This window comes from Mastomys coucha, unplaced genomic scaffold, assembly GCF_008632895.1.
Source record: "Mastomys coucha isolate ucsf_1 unplaced genomic scaffold, UCSF_Mcou_1 pScaffold14, whole genome shotgun sequence".
NCBI classification, from domain to species: domain Eukaryota; kingdom Metazoa; phylum Chordata; class Mammalia; order Rodentia; family Muridae; genus Mastomys; species Mastomys coucha.
Genome location: NW_022196896.1, coordinates 122,503,376 through 122,530,295, shown reverse-complemented (window position 1 = coordinate 122,530,295; position 26,920 = coordinate 122,503,376). Strand labels below are relative to the sequence as shown.

Below are 26,920 nucleotides of genomic sequence, written 5' to 3'. Positions count from 1 at the left end.
GCCATGAGGGCCAGCAGAAAGAATGGAAACAGGCAACCTCAGAAAATAGAAGGTTAAGAGGACCTTCCAGAATGCACCAGAGACCTGGGAGGTAAGAAACTCTCAGGAATCAAAGGAAGATGAAATGCCTGACAGTAGGGATCAGGAACTTATAGAGCCCACCTCCATCAGGAAGACAGGATATCAGGTGAGAGATGGGGTTGCCATCCCCTAGTCATATCTCTGAAAACAGAGGAATCTTGAATGGTTGAGAAGCACTTAAAGCAATGTTCAAGGTCCTTAGTCATCAGAAAATTACAAATCAAAATGACCCTGAGATTCTACCTTACACCAATCAGAATGATTGAGAACAAATATTCAAGTGAGAGCATGATAGTGAGGAAATAGAGAAATGGAACACTCCTCCATTGCTTGTGGGATTGCAAACTAGTACAGCCAGTCTGGAAATGAATCTGGTGGTTCCTCGGAAAATTGTAAATAGATTTACCTAAAGACCCCAAAATACCACTCTTGAGCACGTATCCAAAAGATACCACACTATGCCAAAGGGGCAGGTGCTCTAATATGTTCATGGCAGTCTTATTTGTGATAGGAAGAAGCTGGAAACACCCCAGGTGTCCCACAACTGAAAGGATTAAAAAATGTAGTTCATTTACACAATGTAATACTTCTCAGCTGTTAAGAATGAGAACGTCTGCAGGGCATGACTTTAATCCTAGCACTTGGGAGACAGAGGCAGTTGATTTCTGAGTTCGAGGCCAGCCAGGTCTACAAAGTGAGTTCCAGGACAGCCAGAGTTACACAGAGAAACCTGTCTCCAAAAAAGGAAAAAAGAGGGAAAGAGACAGAGACAGAGAGAGAGAGAGAGAGAGAGAGAGAGAGAGAGAGCAAGGACATCATGAATTTTGCAGCAAATGAATTCAACTAGAAAATATCAGACTATGTGAGGTAACTCAGATCAAAAAGGACAGGCATGGTATGTACTCAATAATAAATAATTATTAACCAAAAAAGTACAGAGTTCCTAGGACAATCCAGAGAACTCAAGAAGGTTAACGAACAGAAGGGGCCAAGTTAAGGATGCTTCAATCCCAACCAGGAAGGAGAAGAAAACAATCAATGGAGGTAGAGGGGGAGGGAGGGACCTGGATAGAAGAGGGGAAGAAGAAGGGAAAAGGAGAACATGATCAGTTATGGTTTGTTGAAGGAGGAGATAGGAAGAAGACCTGAGTGCCAGCAGAATGAACAGAAATACACATCATTGACGGGAGGGTTTTGGGAGGTGGGGGCAACCTCTCGAATGTACCAGCTGCCTGGAAGGTGAGATTCTCAGGACTGAAAGGGCCTTACATGAAATGGCAACAGTGGGGAACGTGTACATTCTACCTCTAAGAGGAGAAAGGCAGGGCATCAAACGGAAGGATAGGGTTGTCATTCCACAGTCAAAAATTCTGACCCAGAATTGTTCTTATCTCAAAGAACTGCATGGGAAAAAATGGAGAAAAGACTGAGGAAAATGTGGTTCAGGGACTCTCCCAGCATCTCATGGGGAGGCTTCAAGGCCTGACACTATTACTGATGTTGTCATGTGCTTACAGACAGGTGTTTGACATGGCTGTGCTCTTCAAGGCCCAACAAACAGATGCCTGAGACAGATGCACATACTTACATACAAAAAATGGACTGAAGTCTATGATGCATGCAGTTGAATTAGGGAAAGGCTGGAAGAAGCTAATGAGGAGGGTAACCCATAGGAAGATCTAACTGATCTCAACTAACTGGAATGCCTGAGATCTCTCAGACACTGAGCCACCAAAGAGACAACATAAATGAGCTAATCTAAGGCCCTTGACACTTATATAGCTGAGAACTGCCTCGTCTGGCCTCAGAGGGAGAAGTGCCTAACCCTCAAAAGAAACTTGAGGACCAAGGGAGAGTAATAAAAAAGCAATAAAACAAAGAAAAAAAACCCAGCACCATGTAGTGTCTCTTCACTACATATTCCCTGGTACTAAAACATTAAACATTATTCAAAATGCTTAATTTGCAAAATTTAACATTAATATTCATGATTAATACTTTCATAATTCAAGTCTCTTTCTTTTAGAATTATAAATATAAAATGAATGCATTCTTAGGGAGTAAAACAAGATGAAATATAGAACACAAAAATTCATGTCAGTATGTACACTTGTCCTCTTTTACTTACATTTACCTCCTGCTCGTTTCTCTCCTACCCTTCTCAAAATCTATTAAAGATTATCACCCTAATTCCCTTTTAATGCTTCCAACATTTATGTAATTAAAACTACCTGTCTCTGAATGATCCTGCTCATAATGAATCACAAACTGTGTTGATTGTAGTTGATAATATATTCCTATTTAAATTTTTTGGCTTTGTTTTACTTTATTAAAAAGTATTATTTATATAGGGACTGTGTCTCAGTATGTAGCCCTGACTCACCAAAAAAAAAACAAAAAAAAAAAAAACATTGTGTAGCACAGGTTAGCTTTGAACTCACAAATGTCCACCTTTCCTTCTCACATGGTCTGTTTATAGAGAGATACACTACCATGCCCTGCAGTTGCTTTCCGTTTTGTTATATATGCCAATTGCACAAACCAATGCTTTCTGATCATACAATGTACTCATTTTCTGTTCTATGTATGTATTTATTTTTATAGGCTGTCTCCAGTTTCCTAGGATGGCAACAAAGTCCCTTCATTTCTAAGTCTGACCCTGAATTCCTGATCCTCCAACAGCAACCTTGTAAATGCTGGGATTAGAGACATACACCAACACTTTCTAGTTCATGTAATGCTGGACATCAAGCCCAAGGCTTTGTGAATATTCAGTAAATGCTGTCCAAACAGAAGTACAGTTGAGCCTCCACTTCTCTCTACTTGTTTTGTGTTGCTCTTGTTTTCTTAGGACCTGAAGATACATCACTAATATATTTATTGAGATCTCAGTAAAATGTAATACATGCCCTTTTATTGATAAACAATCTACCTGAAAGTGACTTTTGTTTTGCATCTAAAATTTGTGTCTAAAATCTTTTGATAAGTCATTTGAGCCTCTTTCAAGCTTCAAAACCAAAAGATATCTTCTCTATTGATGAGGAAAACCACAGTTAATTCCTGTGTGTGATAATAAACCTTCTACTGAAGTTCTACTTTTAGTGAATTCCACTGCCATCCATAGGATTCTGAGATTTCATGAAATGTCATGGCTTTCAAAGATTGTATGTTCATTTACTGAACACTTATTTTCTATAATATTCTGAATGTTGTTTTACCACAGACTTCCTGTGACTTTTCCTTGTCATCTGTGACATCAGTTTCAGAGAGCCTCAGACTTGTCTGCTTTTATTCAGCCCTGATCCCAAAACATTCATTTCAAAGTAGGAAGCTTATACTCTGAGCAGAATTCTATGCATAAAACTCATGACATGTGTAAATTCTGAGGTGTTCTTCACATTTCTTCTCCTTTGTTTTTCAACAAAAATCACCGAATAACATAGAAGACTTCCAGTGCCCAGTGCTCCATCTTCAGCACTCAGTGCTGAGATCAGCACAGTCATCCTACATTTTTTTTTTTTTGTTGTTGTTGTTACTTAGAAAATTGATTGTGAACATAGTAGCTGAAATTCCAGCATAGATTCAATTTGTATCATTGTAATTTTAAATTTGTCTGTTTTATCATCTCATAATTTAAAAACATGTGTTTGAGGGCATTCTATGTTTTACTCAGTTTAGAAATCAATAAAAATGAGAAGACACAAAATCACATTTTGGGAATACAAATCTCTCTTTGCTGAGAACTTTTGTTGGATATTTCATATCTCCTTTAATGAAGTCACATCTATTTATTAATAATTTTTATGTGTGTGTCTTGTGAGTGAGAGGGGGAGGAAGCATGAGAGGGAGAGGGAAAAGTGGGGAGAGAGATAAAGTATACTGCTGTAGTCAGAGGAAACACTACAAGATATGGTATTTTTTCCATCTGCCATGTTAGTTCTAAGGGATTGAACTCAGGTTCTCAGAATTGATAGCAAATGTCTTTACTCACTGAGACATTCCATCAACTCAAGTATGGGTTCTTTTCCATTTCTTTTCTTCGAATTTTATATTTTTATTAATAGAACTGTTTTCTAGTTGCCCAAATAAGAAGCCTGAACATGATTCTAGATGTCTCCATATCCCAACAAAGTTATAACTCTTGCCCTTTCAACACAAACATTTTTCAAACCATTAAATACTTACCAAATTATCTCTAAATGTCACTATTTCAACCCCACTTTCTCTTTTCTAGAGAAAGAGCCCTTGAACTTTATTTTCTATACTGTCTTCAAACTACTCCATTAAGATGCACATCTGGCTGCAACCCAAGTCCTAGATAAGCTGTGGCAGAAAGGACACATGTTTGAAGCCAGCTTGGGCTCTCCAGCAAGACCCTATCCACCAAAAACTATACAAAACCAAATACTTCAACTACAGCAACTTTTAGGAAAAAACAAAGCATGTATCTCTCCAATTTTCCTCATCTTTTATAGAGAAATTAATTATGTACATCATGTGTCAGGATTGAAACCTGCCCTATTTTCCCCTGCCTCCAGTTCCTTCTTATTCTCACTCATACTTTTATCTCTTTCATCAAACTACATTGTTTGCTAGGATATTCTACAATTTCTGTCCAACATTCACTCCACAACTGAGACCATCTCAGAAGCAAGCTATGGATTTTCTTCTTGTTGGTCTGTCTTCACTGGATAATTATCCCACTGATATCCTTGATAGCCACTCAACACATTTAGTTTAGAATGTTCTTTTATTATGTGTCTAGAATAAAAACATGTGGTTAATTTTGCTAAACATATTCTGGACACTTAAATAAGTGACAAATGCTGGGTCTTTTTATTAAATTGAAACTGTAAAAGTTACTGCAGTCCTTTGTTGTTGACACTTATGATTTCTCATGACTCAGCTTGTAATGTAGAATTATAGTTAAATGTACATACTAATAAGTCAAAATTATGCTCACATCTATGTGACAATTTAAAATTTTCTTGATTATGGATTCATCATATATATTCTGTAAGGTAAATACATGGTTTCATTTAAAGTTATGTTGTTTCTAGTGCATAGATACCTACATTTCCATGTTGTTATAGTGCAATATATGCAATTCCAAAACTGGTTCCATTTTTAAATGAAAGTGAGAATAAATGTAGCATCTATACAAGTTACACAAAAAAGACAAAGTAAAATAAATAACATTAAAAATTATACATATATAAATATTTTAACAATATGAATATTTTCTCTATATATTTACTACAATAAAGCACAGGATGCAATTTTCTGTAATAATTTGGACTATTTCCACATGTATCATTCTTATGTACTAACTTCTCAATAATTATAAAAATTACATACTTACTCCATGGTAATCATGAGAGTAGGTGTACTACCAAGATTAGAAAAAATCGTTGCAGAGAAGTAAAATGCAAAAAACAAAGGTAATGAAAAACAGTTCATATTACATGTTCCAGAAAAAGCATCAATATAGTGACCATCAGTATCGGCAGATGTCAATCCATTGTCAATGCAAGAACAATTGTAGTATGCCTATGAATATTGAAAATAAAAATAGTAATTCAGAAACAGCCAGTATATAATAGCCTTATTATTATGAGAGTAAAAATTAAATTAATATTCAAGAGACATTTTCCAGGGTTTTGTTTCCTTTTGCTTTTATACTTTTTTTTTAGTGATATTAAATTCAATCATTTAATTTCCCCTTGCTTTCCTCTTCTCAAAGCCTTTCTTATGTCCTTAATTCAAATTGGTTGTCTCTTTTTCTGTCATTATATACTGTTATACACACACACACACACACACATATGTATGTATGTGTATATATATATATATATATATATATATATATATAAATGCAACTTGCTCAGTACATATAATATTATTTGAATGTACAATTTTGGGACTGATCATTTGATATTGGATAACCATTTTGCTGTGCTCTTCTTCATGGAGCAGACTATTTCTCTTGTTCTCATTATTCCTTTAAGAGAATTTACTACATAGCGTGGATCTCACAGATGTTATGTCTGCCTCTGTATACAGAGTACTGGAATAAAGGCATATGCCATCATACTGAGCATAGAAAGCCTATTTTTAATGAATATTCTTATGCTAAACCTGCTCTACATTACTTATAAATTGAAAATTATTTGAAAAGTCTGAGATATTTTACTTGCCAGTAAATCACATGTGCTTGTGGGAATATGATTGTAAATAAGGCAAAGGTCTACAAATTTCAGAAATATTAGTCACTTATGTAAGTTTCGTTATTACTGGATGTCAATATATATTAAAGGCATTATTACTGGGTGCCAATATATATTAAAGGAAATTAAAGGTAATAAAATTATTCATTTTATTAATGAATTACATTTTATCTTAGACTTGAAGTATCAACATTAATCTGACTATGAAGATGGTGTAATTATGTTAAAACTTGGTTTTGTATATAATCATGTACACAATTGATTTTTACTAAGCAGAGTAGAAACATTGTATCAGGATCAAATTTTGTAATAGCATTGAGAAGCAATTGTAAGCCAATTTGAGGAGGAACAAACACAAATAAGCACACATGAGCACAAGCACTCATGCACACATTCAAGCACACACACACACACACACACACACACACACACACACACATACATACAAGACCTATAACACCCTAACCTCAGGTGAAAAAAAATAAGCCATCATTGAGATTCTCCCAAACCAAAAAAAAAAAAGGCACATATATATTTAGTGAAGAATTTTCCAAGACTTTCAAAGAATTATCAACTCCCATACTCCTCAAATTATTGCCCAAACTGGAAATGGAAGGAATGTAGACCAATTCATTTCTTTGAGTCTAGACTTACCCTGATAACAAAACCAAATAAAGACCCAAGAATTAAAGAAAAATGGCCATGATTTTTTTCTTATGCAGATAGACATAAGAGTACTCAACAAAATACTTGGAAACTAAATTCAAGAAGCAGTAAAATGATCAACTATCATGATCAACTAGCCTTCATCCCAGAGATGTGAGTGTGGTAGGATATATCTCACTAGATGACAAAAATACTTGACAAAATCCAACACCCTTCATAACAAAAGATCCAGAGAGTTTGAGGATAAAAGGGGTATACCTAAATAAAACAAAGACAATTTACAGCAAGCCTATAGCCATCATCAATTTAAATGGAAAGAAATTCAAAGCAATTGCACTAAAATCAGGAACAAGACAAGGTTGTGCACTCTTTTCTTAGTTATTCAATAGAATATTTTAGTCTTACCTAGAGCAATAATTCATGGAAGGAGATCAAGGTGTTACAAATTAGAAAGGTAGAAGTCAATGCATAATGCATATGAATTTATAGATAATATGATAGTATATGTCAGCAATCTGAAAAATTCCACTAGCAACTTTCTATAGCTTGATAAGCACTTTCAGCATAATAGCTGGGTATAAAATTAATTTTACAAAGAGAAGAGCCCTCATATGTCCAAAGTGACAAATTGGCAGAGAAAAAAACCCAAGGAGTCAACATCTTATAATAGCTACAAATACTATAACTTATCTTGATGTAACTCTAACCAAACCAGTGAAAAGCTTGTGTGTTAAGAATTTCAAGTTTTTAAGAAGGAAAATTGATGAAAATATAAAAGAATGAAAAAATCTCCCATGTTCACAAATCAGTAGAATTAACATTTTTACCATGGTAAAAACTGGCAATTCTATCAGAAGAAATCTACATATTTAATGCAATCCCCATCAAATGTACAAGAGAATTATTTATAGAACAGGGAAAAATCAGTTCTCAACTTCATATGGGAATACAACAACAGAGTATAGCTATAATAGTACTGATAAATAAAAAATCCACTGGAGGTATCTCTACCTTTGATTTTAATTGTATTACAGAGCTATAGAAATAAAAAATGCATGCTTTTGGTATAAGAAAGACACACTTATCAATTGAATCAAATTGAAGTCCAAGACATGAATCCAAACAATGACATACACCTTATTTTTGACAAAGAAAGCAGAAATGCACAGTGGAAAAATTAAAATATCATCAGTGAACAATCCTACTGGATCAAAGATCTCTACATAAAACAAGACACATTACATCTGAACAGAACACTGATAGTATAGTCACTAAGATCATCAGTTAATAAATGGCACTTCATGTAACTAAAACATTTATGTAAGAAAAAAGAAACCAAAAAGTAGAAGCCTAAAGAACTGGAAGAGTTTTTTAAGAGCCCCACATCCAATAAAGTTCTATTATTCAGAGTACATAAGCAACTCAATTAGGCTTAAAAAACAAAATGATCCAATAAAAAATGGTGTACAGATCTAAACAGAGGATTTCCAGTAAAGGAACCATAAATGGGTGAGATACACATTAAGAAATGTTCAACATTCTTAGCCATCAGGGAAATGCATATCAAAACAACTTTAAAATTTCTTCTGTCTGAATCACTAAAAGGAATAATTCAAAAAGGATGCTCCAGTCTACCACAGGGAAAATTGCTCGACTGTGTTCAATGTGGGTTTATATATAATAGCCAGAAATTGCAAGTAAGCTAGATAATAGTCAACAGGATAAAGAAAATGTGGCACATTTACACAATATCTGAGCTGTTAAAAAAGGTGATATCATGAAATTTGTTTGCCAATATTACTAAAAAAACCCTACATGTCTGAGGTAACCCATACAAGATGGAGAAATATGTTATGTACTAATTTATCAGGGGATAGTAGCATTAAGCAAATAATAATCAATCTACAATCCACAGACCCTGGTAGTTTAGATAAAAATTAGGACTCTAGGGCCGATTCCTTGATCTACTTGAGAAGGAGAACCAAAGAAATTTTGTTTATAAACTGTTTACAGATGAAGACAGGGGCAAGAGGATTCAGATGGGAAGGAAGTGGAAGAAGACAGTTTGGGGAGACAAAGCTAGAATTGGGATGCACTAGGGGTGTTTTGGAAACCTAGTCCAGTGGAGGATTCTTGGAATTTGTGAGGATGACCCTAGTGAGGACTTCCAGTAATGGAAGATATGGTATCTGAACTTGACTGTCACAAGGCAAGGCTTCCAGTGGTGAGGCTGGGTTGCATTCTTCAGTCCTGTCATCAAGATGTGCTGGGGCAATGATGGTGCAGAACTTGTGGTAGTAGCTAACCAATGTTTTGTTTAACTTGAGGCCCATGCCAGTAGAGAGAGCCTATGGCCAACACTGCCTGGATGCCCAAGACCTGAACATTAGATAGTCCAGAGACCTAGACTAGAACCAAATATGAGTGGCTGAGAAAAACAAGTTTCCTAGTGATATTATGTTATAGTTTAGTCTTAGTTTGGTGCCTTGACCAGTTGCCATCAGAGAGGCCCCCTTCATCAGTAAATAGGAGTAGTGCAGAGAACCTCAGCCAGATATTCTGTGTGAGAGAGAAAGTCTAAATTGGAGGACTCATTCTGTCACTGTACTGGGATATAGGGAAACACTACAGTAGAGGGAGAGATTAAATTGCAATAGTCTGAGAGGATGGAAGATACCAAAAGAATTTGGACCATTGAATCACCTATGCAGGCTCACATGGGTTCTAAGAGACTGAAATGGCAAGCTTAGGGTCTGCTTGAGTCTGCACCAGCTTCCATGCTGCTCATGTTATGGCCAGACAACCTTATCGTATTCATTGTACTAATAAGAGTGGGAGGGACTCTTTGCTTCCTCTTCGGTTCCTTGTCTAAGCCTCAGTATAAGGGCTTTTGCCTTGTCTTATTGTACCTTGTTTACTACTATTTGAATCTTGCCTCTTAAAAGTCTGCTCATTTCTAAAGAGGAAACAATGTGATTGGATCCATGGGAGAGGAAAAATAGGGAGAACTGGGAGGAGTGAAGGGAAAGGAAACTGGGCAGGGTTTATTTTAAAAAAAAAAAAGAATCTTTTTTTCTTTTTAAGTAAAAGAGTTGGAAACCTATAGGAAATATTAAAAGGTATAGCACAGTGTAGCTGTCCCCTCCTTTCTGTGCTGGAAAGTTATTCAAGATTGCTGTGATGATTCCTTCCATCAGTTATTCATAACTTCATAATACCTATGGAAAAGAATCAGTGACTTTTAGTTCTCTTATATAGTATATTACATGTGTAACGATGGAAAAAAAAACTACTTTGATTGAACCTCAACTGACAAGGTGAGCTTCAAACTGCACCAGGCATTTTCCAGTCGACACAGGCAACCTATGATTCTATTTTGCTGGCCTTGAAGAAAAGGGGTTTGTCTGTTAAAGAATTTGAGTAGTGGATATAAGCTAAAACTGCCTCTGAGTAAATCTATTAAACAAATACAGATTTTATTACTTTCCAGCTTAGAGAAACCAGGAGGATTTACAAGTCACTCTTTTCAGAGTTTCTAGTCAGACCAGAGCTTGGGCCTGAACCCAGATTTTTGTCTATGCAAGGTTCTGAACTTAGAATAGGGAGATCATGACAATATTATTCAAATTCAAAAGTATATTGGTAGTTGCTAGAGATGGTTAGCACATGATAGATATTGATCCAGACTCAAAATACATGGTTATTCCAAACAAAAAATGAATAAAATGAAAATTATATCTATGATACTAAAGAAAGCACAAAGAAAAAATTCTAAATGTTTGGGGAGAGACCATATACTAAAGCTTTGTGTTGGTGAATTTTGATTAACAGTTTGGCCTGTGTATATTTGGGATCATAACCAGACATTAATTTGTGGAATTGAATGTGAGCACTATGCCTAATACAAAGTGACTGGAAGAAAATAAAAGTGCTAGATGTCAGCTAGGCCAGGCACACACACCAGTTTCCCCTGTCCTTATTGAATGCAGTAATGTGAGGAGCCCTGATCCACATCAGTGACCCTCCATAGACTTAACAAATGCATGCAAATTACAATGGACTGTCATTTGAAAGCTGGAACAAAAACCATTCTTCTTTCGAATAGTTTCTCTCAGGTATTTATCACAGTACACAAAGTCTAAAAGTGTGTATTTCAACTGCTAAGATGTGGTGAAGAACATGCAACCAAGCATCCATGCCTAGTGAATACATTTAAGAAATGATGAAGAAATTCTTCAGACAGGAAGAAACTAATACTATATCACACATAGAAATATAAGATCCAATTAAATATATCGGATCTTAAAGAAAAACAAAAGGGTTTTTATTACATAAATATACAAAAACTGTGAGCATTTTTTTTTACAAAATATAAGATGTAGTCTCAAGAAGCCCAATGTTCAAATTATTAATATGAAGGAAAGAAGATTTTTAAATTTTACTGAAAGTATCATTTCTCTTTAGTTTTATAAAAATTATTTTGTTTTTAGTTCCTTCCCATCTCAAGTTAAGTCTGATTGTGTTCATTCCGCTGTTCCATTCATAACGAATCTGTATAACCATACTGTTTTTATCAATGTTGCTTCACAGCTATTATTTCCAACACAGACATTTGCCTACAGATAATTGTTTTTTATAAAATTCTGGCAGTTATACTCTTCGTGCAAATATTTTATTTCCACCCTTTTAATTATCAAATGCTATCATAAACTTGTATAGATATTTTGTGAAATCATTTTATACTTGATATTCATTGTGAATTAATTTTGCATTGTAGAAATAGAAGAAAAATTATAAAGAATTCCTTGTGTAGAATTTTCCCTAAGCACGATTTCCCAAATAGAAGAGTTCAGTATTGATACTGTGTTTAACATCTCAGAGAACAGCTAACCCTGGTGGTGGAATCTTGAGTGTCATGAATTTAAAGGCCAGAGGTAAGGAGAGCTGGCCGGCCACTCATCTACTCTGAGGGGGGCACATGTGCAGGGGTGATGCTCTCCTGCCTTGAGCCCTTGACACCTGCAGTCATCAGTTGAGCTGGTATGAGGTCATGAGAGTAGACTGGCCTCTCACTGGACATAGTTCTTGCAAAAGCACACTGTGCTGCTTACAGGGCCAACACAGTTAGATCTTGTCCTGATGGCAGCAAAGGTAGTGGTGACCCAGCACCGAGGGTAACTGGTCCAGCCTAGCCCTGACTGCAATATTTAAGAGAGAAAGCCCTTGCCTTGACTGGGGACCACAGTTGAGATGACTCTAGAGGCATAGGTAAGGGTGAGCCATCCCTGAGGGCATGAAAGTAGAACTGACCCAGCCTCTTGCCAATGCTGGGACTTTGTCGGCTAGTTTGGAGCAGTGCTTTAGAGCTGGCCCTGGTGTTCGGATAAGGAAAAGCTGACAGGGAGACCAGTTTATCTATGAGCTAGACCCAAATCCAGAGCTTTGTGTTGGCCTGTCCTCAAATCTATATCATGTGTGAACTGATGGACCATTTGAAAGGGCCAGTGCTGCTGAATCAAAGCTGCAGGAATTACATGATACAGAGCAATAACCATAACAGGGTGTAGTCCCAGCAAGGGTCCAATACTGATGATATATAGAAGCCAGAGACCTTGAGCCAGACCAGTGACTCATTGCAAAGAACAAGTGCAGGGAAGATGGACAGAGGCATCCACAATGGGACACACTATGACAACTTCAGTTTCCACAATGAGATGTTTTCTATGCTTGGTTTTGTTCATTATTTTGTTTGTGTGCTTTGTAATTTCTTTTGAGGTGGAGGTTGCAAGGCCAGAGGGCATATTGCAGGGGACAAGGAGATGTGTAGGCCTGGGGTAAATGATGTGAATCTCACAAAGAACCAATAAAAATTAAAGAAAAGAAAACCAAAACTTAGAGCAAACAATTAGTTATCCCTGCCTCCAATCTGACTTCACATTTACAGGATCCAATCATCTTCTAGATCCATCCACTGTGGACTAATATTCTGATACATAAACTTTAGTGGGACATATTCAAATTGTGTCCAAATAATCACACTTACGAAAAAATTTAGTTAATGAATTAGGCATGTTAGATGATTAACAACTATAACAAATAGTGCTTTTAATTATTTACATTTCTCCCATACTTTAAAGACTTAAATCATATTTTAATATGTAACATTTTAGGAGTTGAATTTTTATAAATATCATCTTTTCATACTAATGCTTGTTAAAAAATCTTATGACATCAAATAATAAATGCTAGTAAGCATGTTAATATAATGTCTACAAACCAGTAAATATACTATTTATTGCTCTGTTTTCTTCACAAATATTAGGAAACAGAGGAAAAGTAAGACATGATTTGATTTTTAGTACCTACATTCATATTTTGTTCCAATAAAAAGTAAAGAATTGAATACATAGATAACAGCCATGAAACATGCAGCAGTAACAATTCTGTGAGGTGTCAAGAATGGTGTTCTAATGGCACCCACACCACATCCTGCCATGATGGTGTGCTTGTAAACCCACTGCTGCATATTGAGAAATGTGCTGTTCACTGGAGACTTGGGGCCAGGTACCCTACCCTTCGTGGGAGGGCTCCAAGCCTGTGAAACACTGCCTCACAACTCAAAGCAGACTGATCCTGTTGAATGACATCAGACATGGTTTGCTGATCAGTACTCTATTTACCTAATTCCTTCCCCCACCTTTTCTTCTTTTTATTGGCTATTTTCTTTATTTACATTTCAAATGTTATTCCCTTTCTCAGTTTCCCACATGGAAATGCCCTATGCCAACCCCCTACATCTGCTTTTATGGGGGTGCTCCCCTACCCACCACCCACTCCTGTTTCCCTGTTCTAGCATTCACATAGACTGGGACATTGAGCCTTCACTGGACTGAGGGCCTGTTCTCCCATTACTTCTGGACAAGGTCATCCTCTGCTATATATGTGATTGCAGCCATGGGACCCTCCATGTATACTCTTTAGTAGGTGGTTAATTTCCTGATCGTTCTAGGGTGTCTGGTTACTTGATGTTGTTCTTCCTATGGGTCAAAAACCCCTTCAGCTCCTTCAGTCCTTTCTCTAACTCCTCCATTGGGGTCCCTATGCTCAGTCCAATGGTTGACTGCAGGTATCCACCTCTGTATTTGCCACGCTCTAGCATAGACTCTCAGGAGAGAGCTATGTTAGGCTCCTGTCAGCATTCACTTCTTGGCATCCACAATAGTGTAAGGGTTTGGTGACTGTATATGGATGGATCCCCAGGTGGGGAAATCCCTGGATGGCCTTTCCTTCAGTCTCTACTCCACATTTTGTCTCCATATTTCCTCTCTTGCACATTTCCTTCCCCTCCCATGGAAAGAAGCATCCACACTTTGGTCTTCCTTCTACTGGTCTGTGAATTGTATCTTGGGAATTCTTAGCTTTAGGGGTAATGTACACTTATCAATGAGTGCATAACATGTGAGTTCTTTTGTAACTGGGTTACCTCACTCTGGATTATATTTTCTTATTCCATCCATTTACCTAAGTATTTCATAAATTCCTTGTTTTTCAATGTCTGAATAGTAACCCATTGTGTAAATGTACCACAATTTCTTATCCATTCCTCTCTTAAGGGACATCTGGATTATTTACAGCTTCTGGGTATTAGAAGTAAGGCTGCTAAGAACATAGTCGAACATGTGTCCTCATTATATGTTAGAGCATCTTTTGCATACATGCACAGGAGAGTAATAAATGGATCCTCATGTAATACTATGTCCAATTTTCTCCAACTGATTTCCAGGGTGGTTGTACCAGCTTACAAAGCCACCATCAATGGAGGAGTGCTCTTCTTTCTCTACATCTTCACCAGAATCTGCTGTCACCTGAAGTTTTATTCTTAGCCACTCTGACTGTTATGAGGTAGAATCTCAGTGTCATTTTGATTTGCATTTCCCTGATGACTAAGGATGTTGAACATTTCTTTAGGTGCTTCTCAGCCATTTGGTATTCCTCAGTTAAGAATTCTTTGTTTAACTCTGTACCCCATTTTTAATAGGGTTATTTGATTCTCTGAAATCTAATATATTGAATTTTTTATGCATATTGGATATTAGACCACTGTTGGATGTAGGATTGGTAAAGATCTTTTCCCAATCTGTTGGTTGGTGTTTTTCCTATTGACAGTATCCTTTGCCTTAGAGAAGCTTTGCAATTTTACAAAGTCCTATTTGTTAATTCTTGATCTTAGAGCATAAGCTATTGGTATTCTCTTCAGGAAATGTTCCCCTGTGCCCGTGTGTCCAAGGCTTCCAAACTTACTCTTCTATTAGTTCAGTGTATCTGGTTTCATTTGAAAGTCCTAGATCCACTTGGATTTGAGGATTGGACAAGGAGATGAGAATGGATGGATTTGCATTCTTCTACATGTTGACCTCCAGTTGAACCAGCACCATCTGTTGAAAAATGCTGTCTTTTTTCCACTGCCTGGTTTTAGCACCTTTGTCAAGATCAAGTGAACATAGATGTTTGGGTTTATTTCTGGGTCTTCAATTCTATTCTATTGATCTACCTGCCTGTCTCTGTACCAATACCTTACAGGTTTTTCTTTTTTTTTTTTTATCACTAATGCTCTGTAGTACAGCTTCAGTTCAGGGATGGTGATTCCCCTAGAATTTCTTTTATAGTTGAAAATAGTTTTCACTATCTTGGGTTTTTTGTTATTCCAAAAGAATTTGCAAAATGACCTTTCTAACTCTATGAATAATTGAGGTGAAATTTTGATGGGGATTGCCCTGAATCTATAGATTGCTTTTGGCAAGATGGCCTTTTTACTGTATTAATCCTGCCTATCTATGAGCATGGGAGATCTTTCAAGCTTCTGAGATCTTTGATTTTTTTCTTCTGAGACTTGAAGTTCTTGTTATACAGATATTTCACTTGTTTGATTAGAGTCACACCAAGGGATTTTATATTGTTTTTGACTATTGTGAGGGATTTCATTTCTCTAATTTCTTTCTTACTCTTACTCTATTTATCCTTTGAGTAAATAAAGGCTTCTGATTTTTTTTTTTTTTAGTTAATTTTATATCCAACCACTTTGCTGAAGTTGTTTATTTTGTCTATGAATTCTCTGGTGAATTTTTTGGGTCACATAAATACACTATAATAGCATCTGCATATAATGATATTTTGACTCCTTTCTTTCCAATTCAGATTCCTTTGACCTTTTGTTGTCTAATTGCTCTGGCTAGGACTTTGAGTACTATACTGAATAGGTAGGGAGAGAGTGGCCAGCCTGTGTAGTTGCTTATTTTCATGAGATTGCTTCAAGCTTTTCTCCATGTAGTTTTAAGCTGCCGACTTGTTTGCTGTGTGTTTCTTTTACTAGGTTTAGGTATAGGCTTTCTAGTTGAATACTTCTTCCATTTTGGAAAAACAAATACCATTATGTATGCACAGGCATCCTTCCCATGTGCACGTCCACACTCCCACATGCACACACACCCACACACATGCACACACACACAGAAAAACACATACATACATTAAAACATGCATACATACAAAATTAAAATAAGAGAACCTCACTAATTCAGGTTAGTGGTACAATAAGCTATTGTTCTCTACAACAGAACAAGGACTAAGAGAAAGGAAATTAGTTTTGGGTATTGGCAACATTACTGGAAGTAGGACCATTCACCTCACCGCCATGAGGTGTGTAATGGCTTTTTAGTGTTTTCCATTAACTCGTCATATTTCTCCATTCATGTGACTTCTCTATAGCTTGTAGTTTTCTATAATGTCAGATATGTTTTTGAAATGCATAATGTATATATATATATATATATATATATATATATATATATATATATAGAGAGAGAGAGAGAGAGAGAGAGAGAGAGAGAGAGAGAGTCTGGTGCACAATCCAAAAACTAGGAACTGGAGAGTAACTCCGTGGTAGAGCACTGGATTTGCAAACCCCCATTTAAAAAAATCAATGTCAATATCTGAGTTGCTGTGGAGCAAATATAGGGAATATCAGGGATATGTAGAGTAGGTTCATTGAATCTCAGCTGAAGGCACATTTGAAAGAAAATTGACTCAGCACTGGTTGTGAAAGATTGTCACCAAAGTTCAGTGAATGCTGCTGAAAGGGAATTTGGTAACAAAAATTAGGTTTTAATTCCATGTGGATAAAATTAAAAGTAAGGAAAACTAAGTAAAATTTTAGAGTCCTATGAGTAAAATGTAGTCACCATGTATAAATTATGCATGTTACTGGAGAGGAAGAAGCAATAAGAAAATATACCTTTTCCGATGTTAGTTTTTTAGTAGCTCTGCACCCTGCAAAGCAGGGAGTGAAATATTGTTTATCATCTCGTCCACATACAGGTTTATATAAGGAAGTTGTACAACCACAAGGTGCATTGCATGGAGCTGTGAGGTTTCCAATTATACCAAGCCTGTGAAGTTGAGATTAAACACAGTTATAACACCATCATTTAAACTGCTAATGTGTACATCAAGGAACCCACACAGTACATAACTATACCTTTTGAGATTTTTTTTCATAGATTTACTAAGGTACAGAGACATCATAAATACACATTTATGAGTATGCCAATTGATAGCCCTGGAGCAATGGCTTAGTTCTTAAGAATACATCCTGCTCTTTCAGAGAAGCAAAATCCCATTGCCAACATGCACAAGCTAGTTCACAACCATCTGTAACTCCAATACCAGGGAGACGGGTGTCCTCTTGTGCTTTCTCTAGACACAAAGCATGAATATAGTACATAAACAAACATGCAGGCTAATACACAGACACATTGACTATATATATATTATATATACATATATAATATATATAATTAAAACAGTACATATTTTAAGATATATATACATATATATTTTAAGATAGGAAAAGAAAGGAAAATATTGAAATAGTATGATATATATATATGTATATATATCTTAAAATACGTACCATTTGAATTATTTTTATGCTTTAATAAAATTTTTAATAGAGTCTTTAACAAACAAAATCATAACCACCTAAAATTGGTTGATACCCTCCCCCTTCAAAGATCTACTTTACCACTTTACTACTTAATTACTTATGCATCATTACTTATTAGTACTCTCTTCCTGTTTATCTGTTGAGATTTTATCAAAAGTAATGACATGATACTTATATTCTCCTTGCTTCTTTTGCATTAAGGACCTTTATTTGTTCTTTTAGGAACATATGTTTTCATGAGTCTTGTGTAGTAAAAGGAAAATATTGAAGTAGTATGAAATTGTTAATGTAACTATGTCAGGATTATTTTATGTGCGTGTGTTTTTCTCACATGTTTGTATATGTACCATGTAAGTGCAGCACCCAAGGAGGCAAAGGAAAGCCATTGGATTTATTTGGTCTAGAGAATAATACAGTTATGATCCTCCATGTGTGTATTGGAAACCAAACCTGGACCTCCAGATACAGAAGAAGTGCTTTTAAACACGAAACCACCTTTCTAGTTACCTTTAAAAAAATTCTTTTTTTTTTTTCAGAAAACTGTCACTTTTCCAGATTACTTTATTGTTAGGAGCACAAAAGTTCTTGTGACTACAGATCACCAGGGAAAGCAGAAATACTAAACACACAGATTTTTTTCCTCTCAAAGGATTGGACATATTATCTTTCCTTTCATCCAGAAATCTTCAAGTTGGAAGTGACTAATAGCCATTTGTTCTACATTATCTTTGGGGGCTGGCTATAGTCATCTCTCTCAGCCAGGACTAAAGGTAATGTAAATGATCCTTATATTGCCTGTACAACCATGAGCTCTCCAAAGCTCCACAGGTGACGAGTAGCTTATATAATCTCTCCAATATACATATATACATATATATCTATATATATTTGTACATATATATATGAGCTCATGACTACTGTAGATTCTTCCTTTATCCATAAGCTAGTACTGGCAGTCTATCTTTATAACTCATCTTCTTGGGATAAATCACAGAGACCCTGAATTTAGTTTCAATGGAATTATGCTTCTTTGTGCACTGGTGAATTTATTAAATCAATGAACTTTCCTTCAAAATGCTGTATTTTAATATGCTGATATTAAACAGCCTAACATTAGATCTACTGAAATTTGATCCAGGTTGAGGAAGTCAATCTGTTTCATTCTAACTCTTTAAGAGTTCATTTTTCTCCCTCCTGTGACACCTACAAAGTCCTCCTCCACTGGTCCAAATCATGAAGCACAAGATCCTTTGAGAATGTTAGAAAAAAATCTTTAAATTGATATTAGGGTTTTAGGATACTTGAGGCTCTCACAGAAAAGGGTTCTCCACTCTTGGAAGAGTGGTACTAACATGGTTCTAACTTCCCAGTCTTTGTGCAAAATCATTTTTTTTTTTTACAATTATTGAAAATGTTTTTAAGATCCAGAAGTCCAAGACATTCAGAGTCAAACTAAATATGAAAATTGCCCATAAGAGAGGAAAAAAAAATCCTGTCAAATGTATTTTTTTTTGAATTCAGATAGATGGTAGATAAGTAGATAGATAGATAGATAGATAGATAGATAGATAGATAGATAGATAGATAGATAGACAGGTAGATAGAAAGATAGATAATAGATAGATTGATATATATATATACATATGTATATAAGTTATATATATACATATGCTTATATACACATATATATATATATATATATATATATATATATATATGTGATATAGTTTTCTGTCAGACACACCTTGGCAAGGCAGGCAGAATGTACTACAATGCTCCTTAGCTACCAGGACAGCTACAGAGGTTCAGGGCTCTCCCCCCTTATGATCTCACCAGAACTCAAAAGCTCTCCTGCGGCCTGCCTCCTATCAGTCCTTCCTGTCAGAGCATAACAGTATAGAACAGCAACACCTGAGTTCCAAGCAGGTAGAGCTCATCACCAGCAACATGAGCTTAGTTTTTTTGTTTATTTGTTCTTTGTCCCCCTCAAAGCAAGAATGGTTCAATATAAAGGTGCTTTCAGGAGAAAATTTCTCCTCATACCAGGAATAACTCAATATCAGTGTCTTTCTGAATAAAAAATCAAAAGAGCTCTACTTCAAGTACAGGAACAAATAAAACTAAGTGGTAAAACACCTAAGCTGATGCTGATTAAATTTACTGAGGTATTGGTCATTCAATTTATTAAGGACATTCTGTTCTCCTGCTTTTCTAATTAATGTTTAAGTTAGTACTTAGCTTTTGTGGTAGTTAAACTAAACAAACAAATTTAAAATCTTGGGGGCTAAATCTATTTGGAAATCATCTTATCTGCTTATCACTTCTGAGGATCTGATCCTGCATTTAGATTGCTTTCTGGAGGCACATGACTACATTTTGACAGAACTGTAACACCTAAAACACAGCAGCAAGATTGCAGCCATATGTTAACTGAGCTGATGCAGAAATTAACGCATGAAGGACAGAGATGCACTGAGAAAAGAAACTGACCTAACTTGAGAGAAAGACAATACTGAAGAAGAATTGTGAATATAGAAAGGGTATAGTGAATGGTAAAACTTATTGTGATGTACTTGAGGTTTGAGTTCTGTGAACAGATGTTGGAAAGGCTGGCATATCAGTAGTTTGGGTATAAAATTTGAGAAGAGACACAATGGCATCAGACTCCCCAGAGTTTGATCCAGGTTGACAAGATCAACCTGAACTGCAGCTTTACTCTAACCACTTTGCGGTTCATTTCTCTAATTTCATGAGACATGCAGGGATATCCTCATTTCCTGGTTGAAATTCTGTTAGCAGTATGTAGGAGCGTCAACTGTTCTCCACATTACTTTGTAAGAGTATGATTGCATTGCTTTACACATTCTGATATGGGGCAGTTTCCTAGTGACTAATGGACGTGAATTAATTTCTATCTGCATATTTTCCATGTATTTGTAAGCATTATTTGATGAAATTATTGTTTCATATTATTTGTCCAGCTTTTGTTATGCCAGTTCTCATTATTAATATACAACTCTTAAATGTTTTATATGATCAGAAACAAGTTTTTTGTATATTTTCTAATCTCTCTTTTACACTCCATGGTTAGGTTTTAGAAGAGTACTTGACTCCTAGAGTTTAGCATCCATCCTTTATACATATGACATGTGGGTCAAGAACGAAAGTATGGAAACAAAACCCTTTACAATAGACATGTGTAATATAAAATATTTTGGTATAACTCTAAGCAATTGAGTATAGGATCTATAGTACAAGAACTTCAAGTTCCTGAAGAAAGAAATAAAAAGATATAATAAAACAGAAAGATCTCCCACAATTATGGATTGGTAGGATTACCCTAGTGAAAATGTCCATCTTACTAAAAACAATCTTCAGATTAAATGCTTTCTCCATCACAGTCCCAACAACCCTTTTGATATACATTGAAAGAGCAACTCTCAACTTAATATAGAAAACAAAAAATTTAGGATAGCCAAAATAATCCTGAATAATAAAAGAACTTCCAGAGGAATTGCCTCTGCTGTACTACAATGACTTAAAGCTATGCCACAGAGCAATAGTGATAAAAACTGCATGGTACTGGTACAGAAACAGACACATTAATCAGTTAAATGAAATCCAAGTCAGATATATAAACCAACATACCTATGGACACTTGATATTTGAAAAAGAATCCAAAACTGTGCATTGGAACTATCAAACCATCTTCAATAAATGGTGCTACTCTAGCTGGATGTCTAAACTTCAGAAGAATACAAATAGATACATATTTATTATCCTACACAAAACTCAAGTCCAAGTGGTTTAAGAATCTCAACATAAAAACAGATACACAAAGAACTCAAGAATTTAGACTCCAGCGAACCAAATAACTCTATTAAAAATGGGGTACAGATTAAACAGAGAATTCTGAGTCTGCAGAATCTTGAACGACTGAGAAGCACTTTAAAAATATTCAATATCCTTAGTTGTAAGGGAAATGAGAATCAAAACAATCCTGAGATTCTACCTCACATCAATCAAAATGACTAAGATCAAAAATGCAGGTGACAGCCGATGCTGGCCAGGATGTGGAGGAAAAGGAACACTTTTCCACTGCTGGTGGGACTGCAAGCTGGTAAAATCACTGTAGTAATCAATCTGGCAGTTCATCAGAAAATTGCAAATAGTTCTACCTGATGAATCACTTATACCACTACTGGACACAAACACAAAAGATGCTCCACTATGTTTATAGCAGACTGTTTTATAATTGCCAAAAGCTGGAAAAAACCACAGATATCCCTCAAGAAAAGAATGGATACAGAAAATGTGTTATATTTACACAATGAATTACTACTCTGCTATTTAAAAAAAATGACTTCATGAATATTTGCAGGGAATTATATGGAACTAGAAAATATCATCCTGAGTGAGGTAACTCAGACACAAAAAAGGTAACATGGTATGTACTCACTTGCAGACAGTAGCATGTTATGCTGAAAGAGTTTCCACCCAGCAGTTGAATCAGACAGATACAGATACTCCCAGCTAAAAATGGATGGAGCTTTGGAACACATATGGCTGAACAGGAGGAAGGATTGTGTGCCCCCAAAGGGGACAGGGACTCTGTAGTAAGACCAACAGAATCAACTAACATGAACCCTTGGAGTTCTCAGAGTACTGTTCACCAAACAAAGAACCTACCCATGCTGGACCTAGGTCTCCCTGCACATATGTAGTGGATGTGCAGCTTTGTCTTCATGTAGATTCAGAACAATTGGAACAGGGGTATCCCAAATGCTGTTGCCCATACATGGGGTATGTTCTTCTAGCTGGGCAGCCATGTGTTGCCTCTGTGAGAGAGGAATTACCTAGCCTCATGGAGATTTGTAATGCCAAGAAGAGGGGTTGATGAGTACCAAGGGAGGTCCTGACCTGGTCAGAGGAGAAGAGAAAGAGGAATGTGGGAAAGACTGTGGGATGGAGTGACTTGGAAGGAGGGGCAGTGAGCAGGATATAAAATGAATATGTAAAACACAACAAAAGAAAATTAAAATTTAAAAAATGAAGTGATGTTAAAACCATGTTTTATAACTTTGTGATCCACTCTAGTAGCATTTATTGAATAGTGGTTTGTAATATTCTCTGCCATTGTATTTGAAAGTGCTATTATCATTTCACTTTATCAGTCCCTTGATTACACTTGCTTTTATGTTATCCAATATTTAATATGAACTCATGCCAAGCCATTTGAACTTTGGATATTTAATATAAAATGTCTATCTGCATGCTCAAATATACTTCAAATGTATTCTATGATGTTTCCAAGAAAGACCGATTGGTTCAAGAACACAAGTTCAAACCAAGTTATAGATATTTTAGTAAAATCTGTTACTTGATGCATACCCTAACACAAAATTCTAGTTTTGATCATAAATCACTAATAAATACATGATAAGCTAATATATCTCTATATGTACTCTTAATATAAAAAGGAAAAATATTTTATATTTCAATGTTATTTAATTATACAGTTACCGAATCATTAGTATAGAAATTATCTCTTCAGTTATATCTAATGTATATAATCTACAAACATATATTTACCCATCATAATCTTCATTGATTCCAGAAAAATTTGCTGTTTTACAATCCACAGAAATCACTAATAGGAAAAGCACAACTGATAATAAAGATACTGCCATTATAAATTTCAATTTGTTCTTAATATTCATTTGCAATTTGTCAACAATATAGCCTCCGAGAAAAATGCCAATGATAGATGCTGGAATTATAAATATTCCTGAGAAGGGAAAATAAAACACTGTTAAACATAAGCTGTTGAGAATTATAAAAAATTATACATTAATAACATTCCTTCTAGTCTAGCATAGATTTTAAAACAAACCAAGAGACAAGAAACCAAGATGTGGTATTTGAATAAATCTGGGTATTTTAATATATACAACTGTATTAGTCAGGGTTCTCTAGAGTCACAGAACTTATGGTAGTCTCTATGTAGTAAAGGAATTTATTGATGACTTACAGTCTGTAGTCCAACTCCCAACAATCAACTCCCAACAATGGTCGGCAGCAGCTGTGAATGGAAGTCCAGGGATCCAACAGTTGCTCAGTCCCACAAGGCAAGAAGACAAAGCAGAGCAAGCTTTCCTTCTTCCAATGTCCTTATATAGGTCTCCAGCAAAAGGTGTGGCCCAGATTAAAGGTGTGTGCCACCACACCTTTAATCCCAGATGATCTTGAACTCATAGATCTTCCTATCTTAATCTTCTGGGATTCATAGCCACTATACCTCAAGATCTCCATGCCAAGATTCAGGTCAGAAACTTGTATCTCTCAGCCTCCAGATTAGGGCCACAGGTGAGCCTTCTAATTCTGGATTGTAGTTCATTTCAGATATAGTCAAGTTGACAACCAGGAATAGCCACTACAATCCACCCCTTGTCAACTTGACACAAATAATATCACATGTCTACATGAAACAATAACAAAATCATGAATGCGCCTAACATGGTATAACTATTCCTCGTACAATCACAAACACATTTGTAAATTTACAATGGGGCAATGTCCCTTGGGAACATTCTTTTAATGTCTCAAATTAAATACCAATTGATGTTAAAGAAATTGGAACAAAATAAGACAGCATTCATATTACTTTATAATCCTCATTTCTGCAACTGATTACGTGGCCTTAGCTGGTATTTATAACTACCTTCCTCTACTACCCATTCTGTATTTTCTTCCCCCTCAGCAAGCACCTCAGCAGGTCTTGGCTCTTTCCTGGAGGATTGGCCCATACCTTCATTCCTGATGGGTCTGCATCCTTTGTCATCCTGCTTGGATTAGGCTGTTGTGATTTCCCATTGACTTTAATCACAGGACATGGAAGTACTAAGAGATGCCCTAAGGGATCTCCTGCACTCCAGACATAATCCTGCTTACCTCCATTGTGAAGAGGCAATCTGATTTCTCCATGGTAATCTGGATCTATCACTCCTCCTAACACTGTTATTCCTTTCTTACCTTGTTGGTTTAAGGGCATTAGAAGGCCAAAATGACCAGGGGGAAGTCTGAGCTTCCAGTTCAATGGAATGTTTGTTGTGGCTCCTGGTAAGAGAACTCCCCCCTCTGGAACCAAAACTTCTAGGCCAGCAGAACCTAGAGTTGTGGGGACAGGAAGCAAAAATTTTCCTAGAAGGAAGGAGTGATAGTGAGTGGAACTATTCCCTTTTCTACCCTTTGATTCCTGGACCCATGGATCCTGGCTATGGGGAAAACCGTACCATATATTGGATGCTGATTCAAAGCATATACTACCTTCTGAAGAACTCTGCCCCAGACCTCCATGCTGTTGCCACCTAATTGGCAGTGTAGCTGTGTCTTTAACTATTAGACCAGCAGCTTCAGGATGATAGGGAACATGGCAAGACCAGTAGATTCCATGATCATGGGCCCACTGTCTCACTTCTCTGGCTGTGAAGTGAGTTCCTTGGTCAGAAGCAATATTGTGTGGAATACCATGATGATAGATAAGCCATTCAATGAGTCCACGGATGGTGGTTTTGGCAGAAGCATTTCGTGCAGGAAAGACAAATCCATAACCAGAATAAGTGTCTACTTCAGTAAGAACAAAATGTTGTCCTTTCCATGGAGGAAGTGGTCCAATGTAGTCAACCTGCCACCAGGTTGCTAGCTGGTCACCTCGAGGAATGGTGCCATATCTGGGGCTCAGTGTTGGTTTCTGTTGTTGGCAGATCCGGCATTCAGCAGCAGCTGTAGCCAGGTCAGCCTTGGTGAGTGGAAGTCCGTGATGTTGAGCCCAAGTATAACCTCCATCTTGGCCACCGTGACCACTTTGTTTATGTGCCCATTGAGCAATGACAGGGATGGCTGGGGAAAGAGGCTGACTGCCCAATGAACAGGTCACCTTATCCACTTGATTATTTAACTTCTCCTCAGATGAAGTAACCTTTTGGTGAGAATTTACACGGGACACAAATATCTTCACATGCTCTGCCCATTTGGAGAGATCTACCCACATACATCTTCCCCAGATGTCTTTCTCACCAGTTTTCCAATCGTGATATTTCCAGGTCCCTGACCATCCAGCCAATTCATTGGCTACAGCCCATGAGTCAGTGAACAATCATACATCTGGCCATTTCCTCTTCCAAAACAACTGTAATACCATGTGTACTGCCCGAAGTTCTGCCCACTGTGAAGATTTTCCTTCACCTGTATCTCTCAGGGTTGTCCTGGAAAGGGGTTGTAATGCTGCAGCTGTCCACTTCTGGGTGATGCCTGCATAACGTGCAGAGCCATCAGTAAACCAGGTCCTAGTCTTCTCTTCTTCAGTCCGACGACCATAGGGAACACCCCATGAGGCTATAGGCGCATGCTTGGCAGCAGATGGCATTGTCACAGGAGTGGAATGCATTAGAGCAACTTCGTCATGTAACTTGCTTGTGCCCTCAGGACCTGCTCTGGCCCGATCACATATATTCCACTTCCATTTGATAATTGACTGCTGCTGTGCACATCCTACTTTTATGACTTGAAGGGTCTGATAGCACCCAGCTCATGATGGGTAGTTCAGGTCGCATAGTAACTTGGTGTCCTATTGTCAAACTTTCAGTTTCCAATAAGGCCCAATAGCAGGCCAAAAGCTGTTTTTCAAAGGGATAATAGTTGTCTGCAGATGATGGTAGAGCTTTGCTCCAAAATCTTAAGGGTCTCTTCTGTGATTCACCTACAGGGGCCTGCCAGAGGCTCCAAACAGCATCTCTATCTGCCACAGACTCCTCAAGTACCATCAGGTCTGCTGGATCATATGGTCCAAGTGCTACAGCAGCCTGCACAGCAGCCTAGACCTGCTGAAGAGCCTTCTCCTGTTCCAGGCCCCACACAAAGCTAGCAGCTTTCCGAGTCACTTGGT

The 26,920-nt window shown here is 36.7% G+C and overlaps 1 protein-coding gene across 9 annotated transcripts in view; it reads right to left on the bottom strand.

Annotated features, from left to right (window-relative positions):
* The window catches only part of LOC116088822 (solute carrier organic anion transporter family member 6A1-like), a 108,771-nt gene that overhangs the window by 21,563 nt on the left and 60,288 nt on the right, over nucleotides 1-26,920 (bottom strand). For 3 of the 9 annotated variants that reach the window (XR_004118027.1, XM_031368536.1, XM_031368540.1), the window contains exons 8-11: nucleotides 23,569-23,785; nucleotides 17,266-17,419; nucleotides 5,444-5,631; nucleotides 5,157-5,237 (exon numbers count right to left, since the gene is read on the bottom strand). Coding sequence is in view for 8 of the 9 variants with exons in the window: in XM_031368536.1 (XP_031224396.1) it covers nucleotides 5,157-5,237; nucleotides 5,444-5,631; nucleotides 17,266-17,419; nucleotides 23,569-23,785 (640 nt within the window). In the remaining variant the exon portion in view is untranslated. The remainder of the gene's footprint in view (nucleotides 1-5,156; nucleotides 5,238-5,443; nucleotides 5,632-17,265; nucleotides 17,420-23,568; nucleotides 23,786-26,920) is intronic. The other 6 variants (XM_031368538.1, XM_031368542.1, XM_031368543.1 and 3 more) reach the window with 4 other exon arrangements.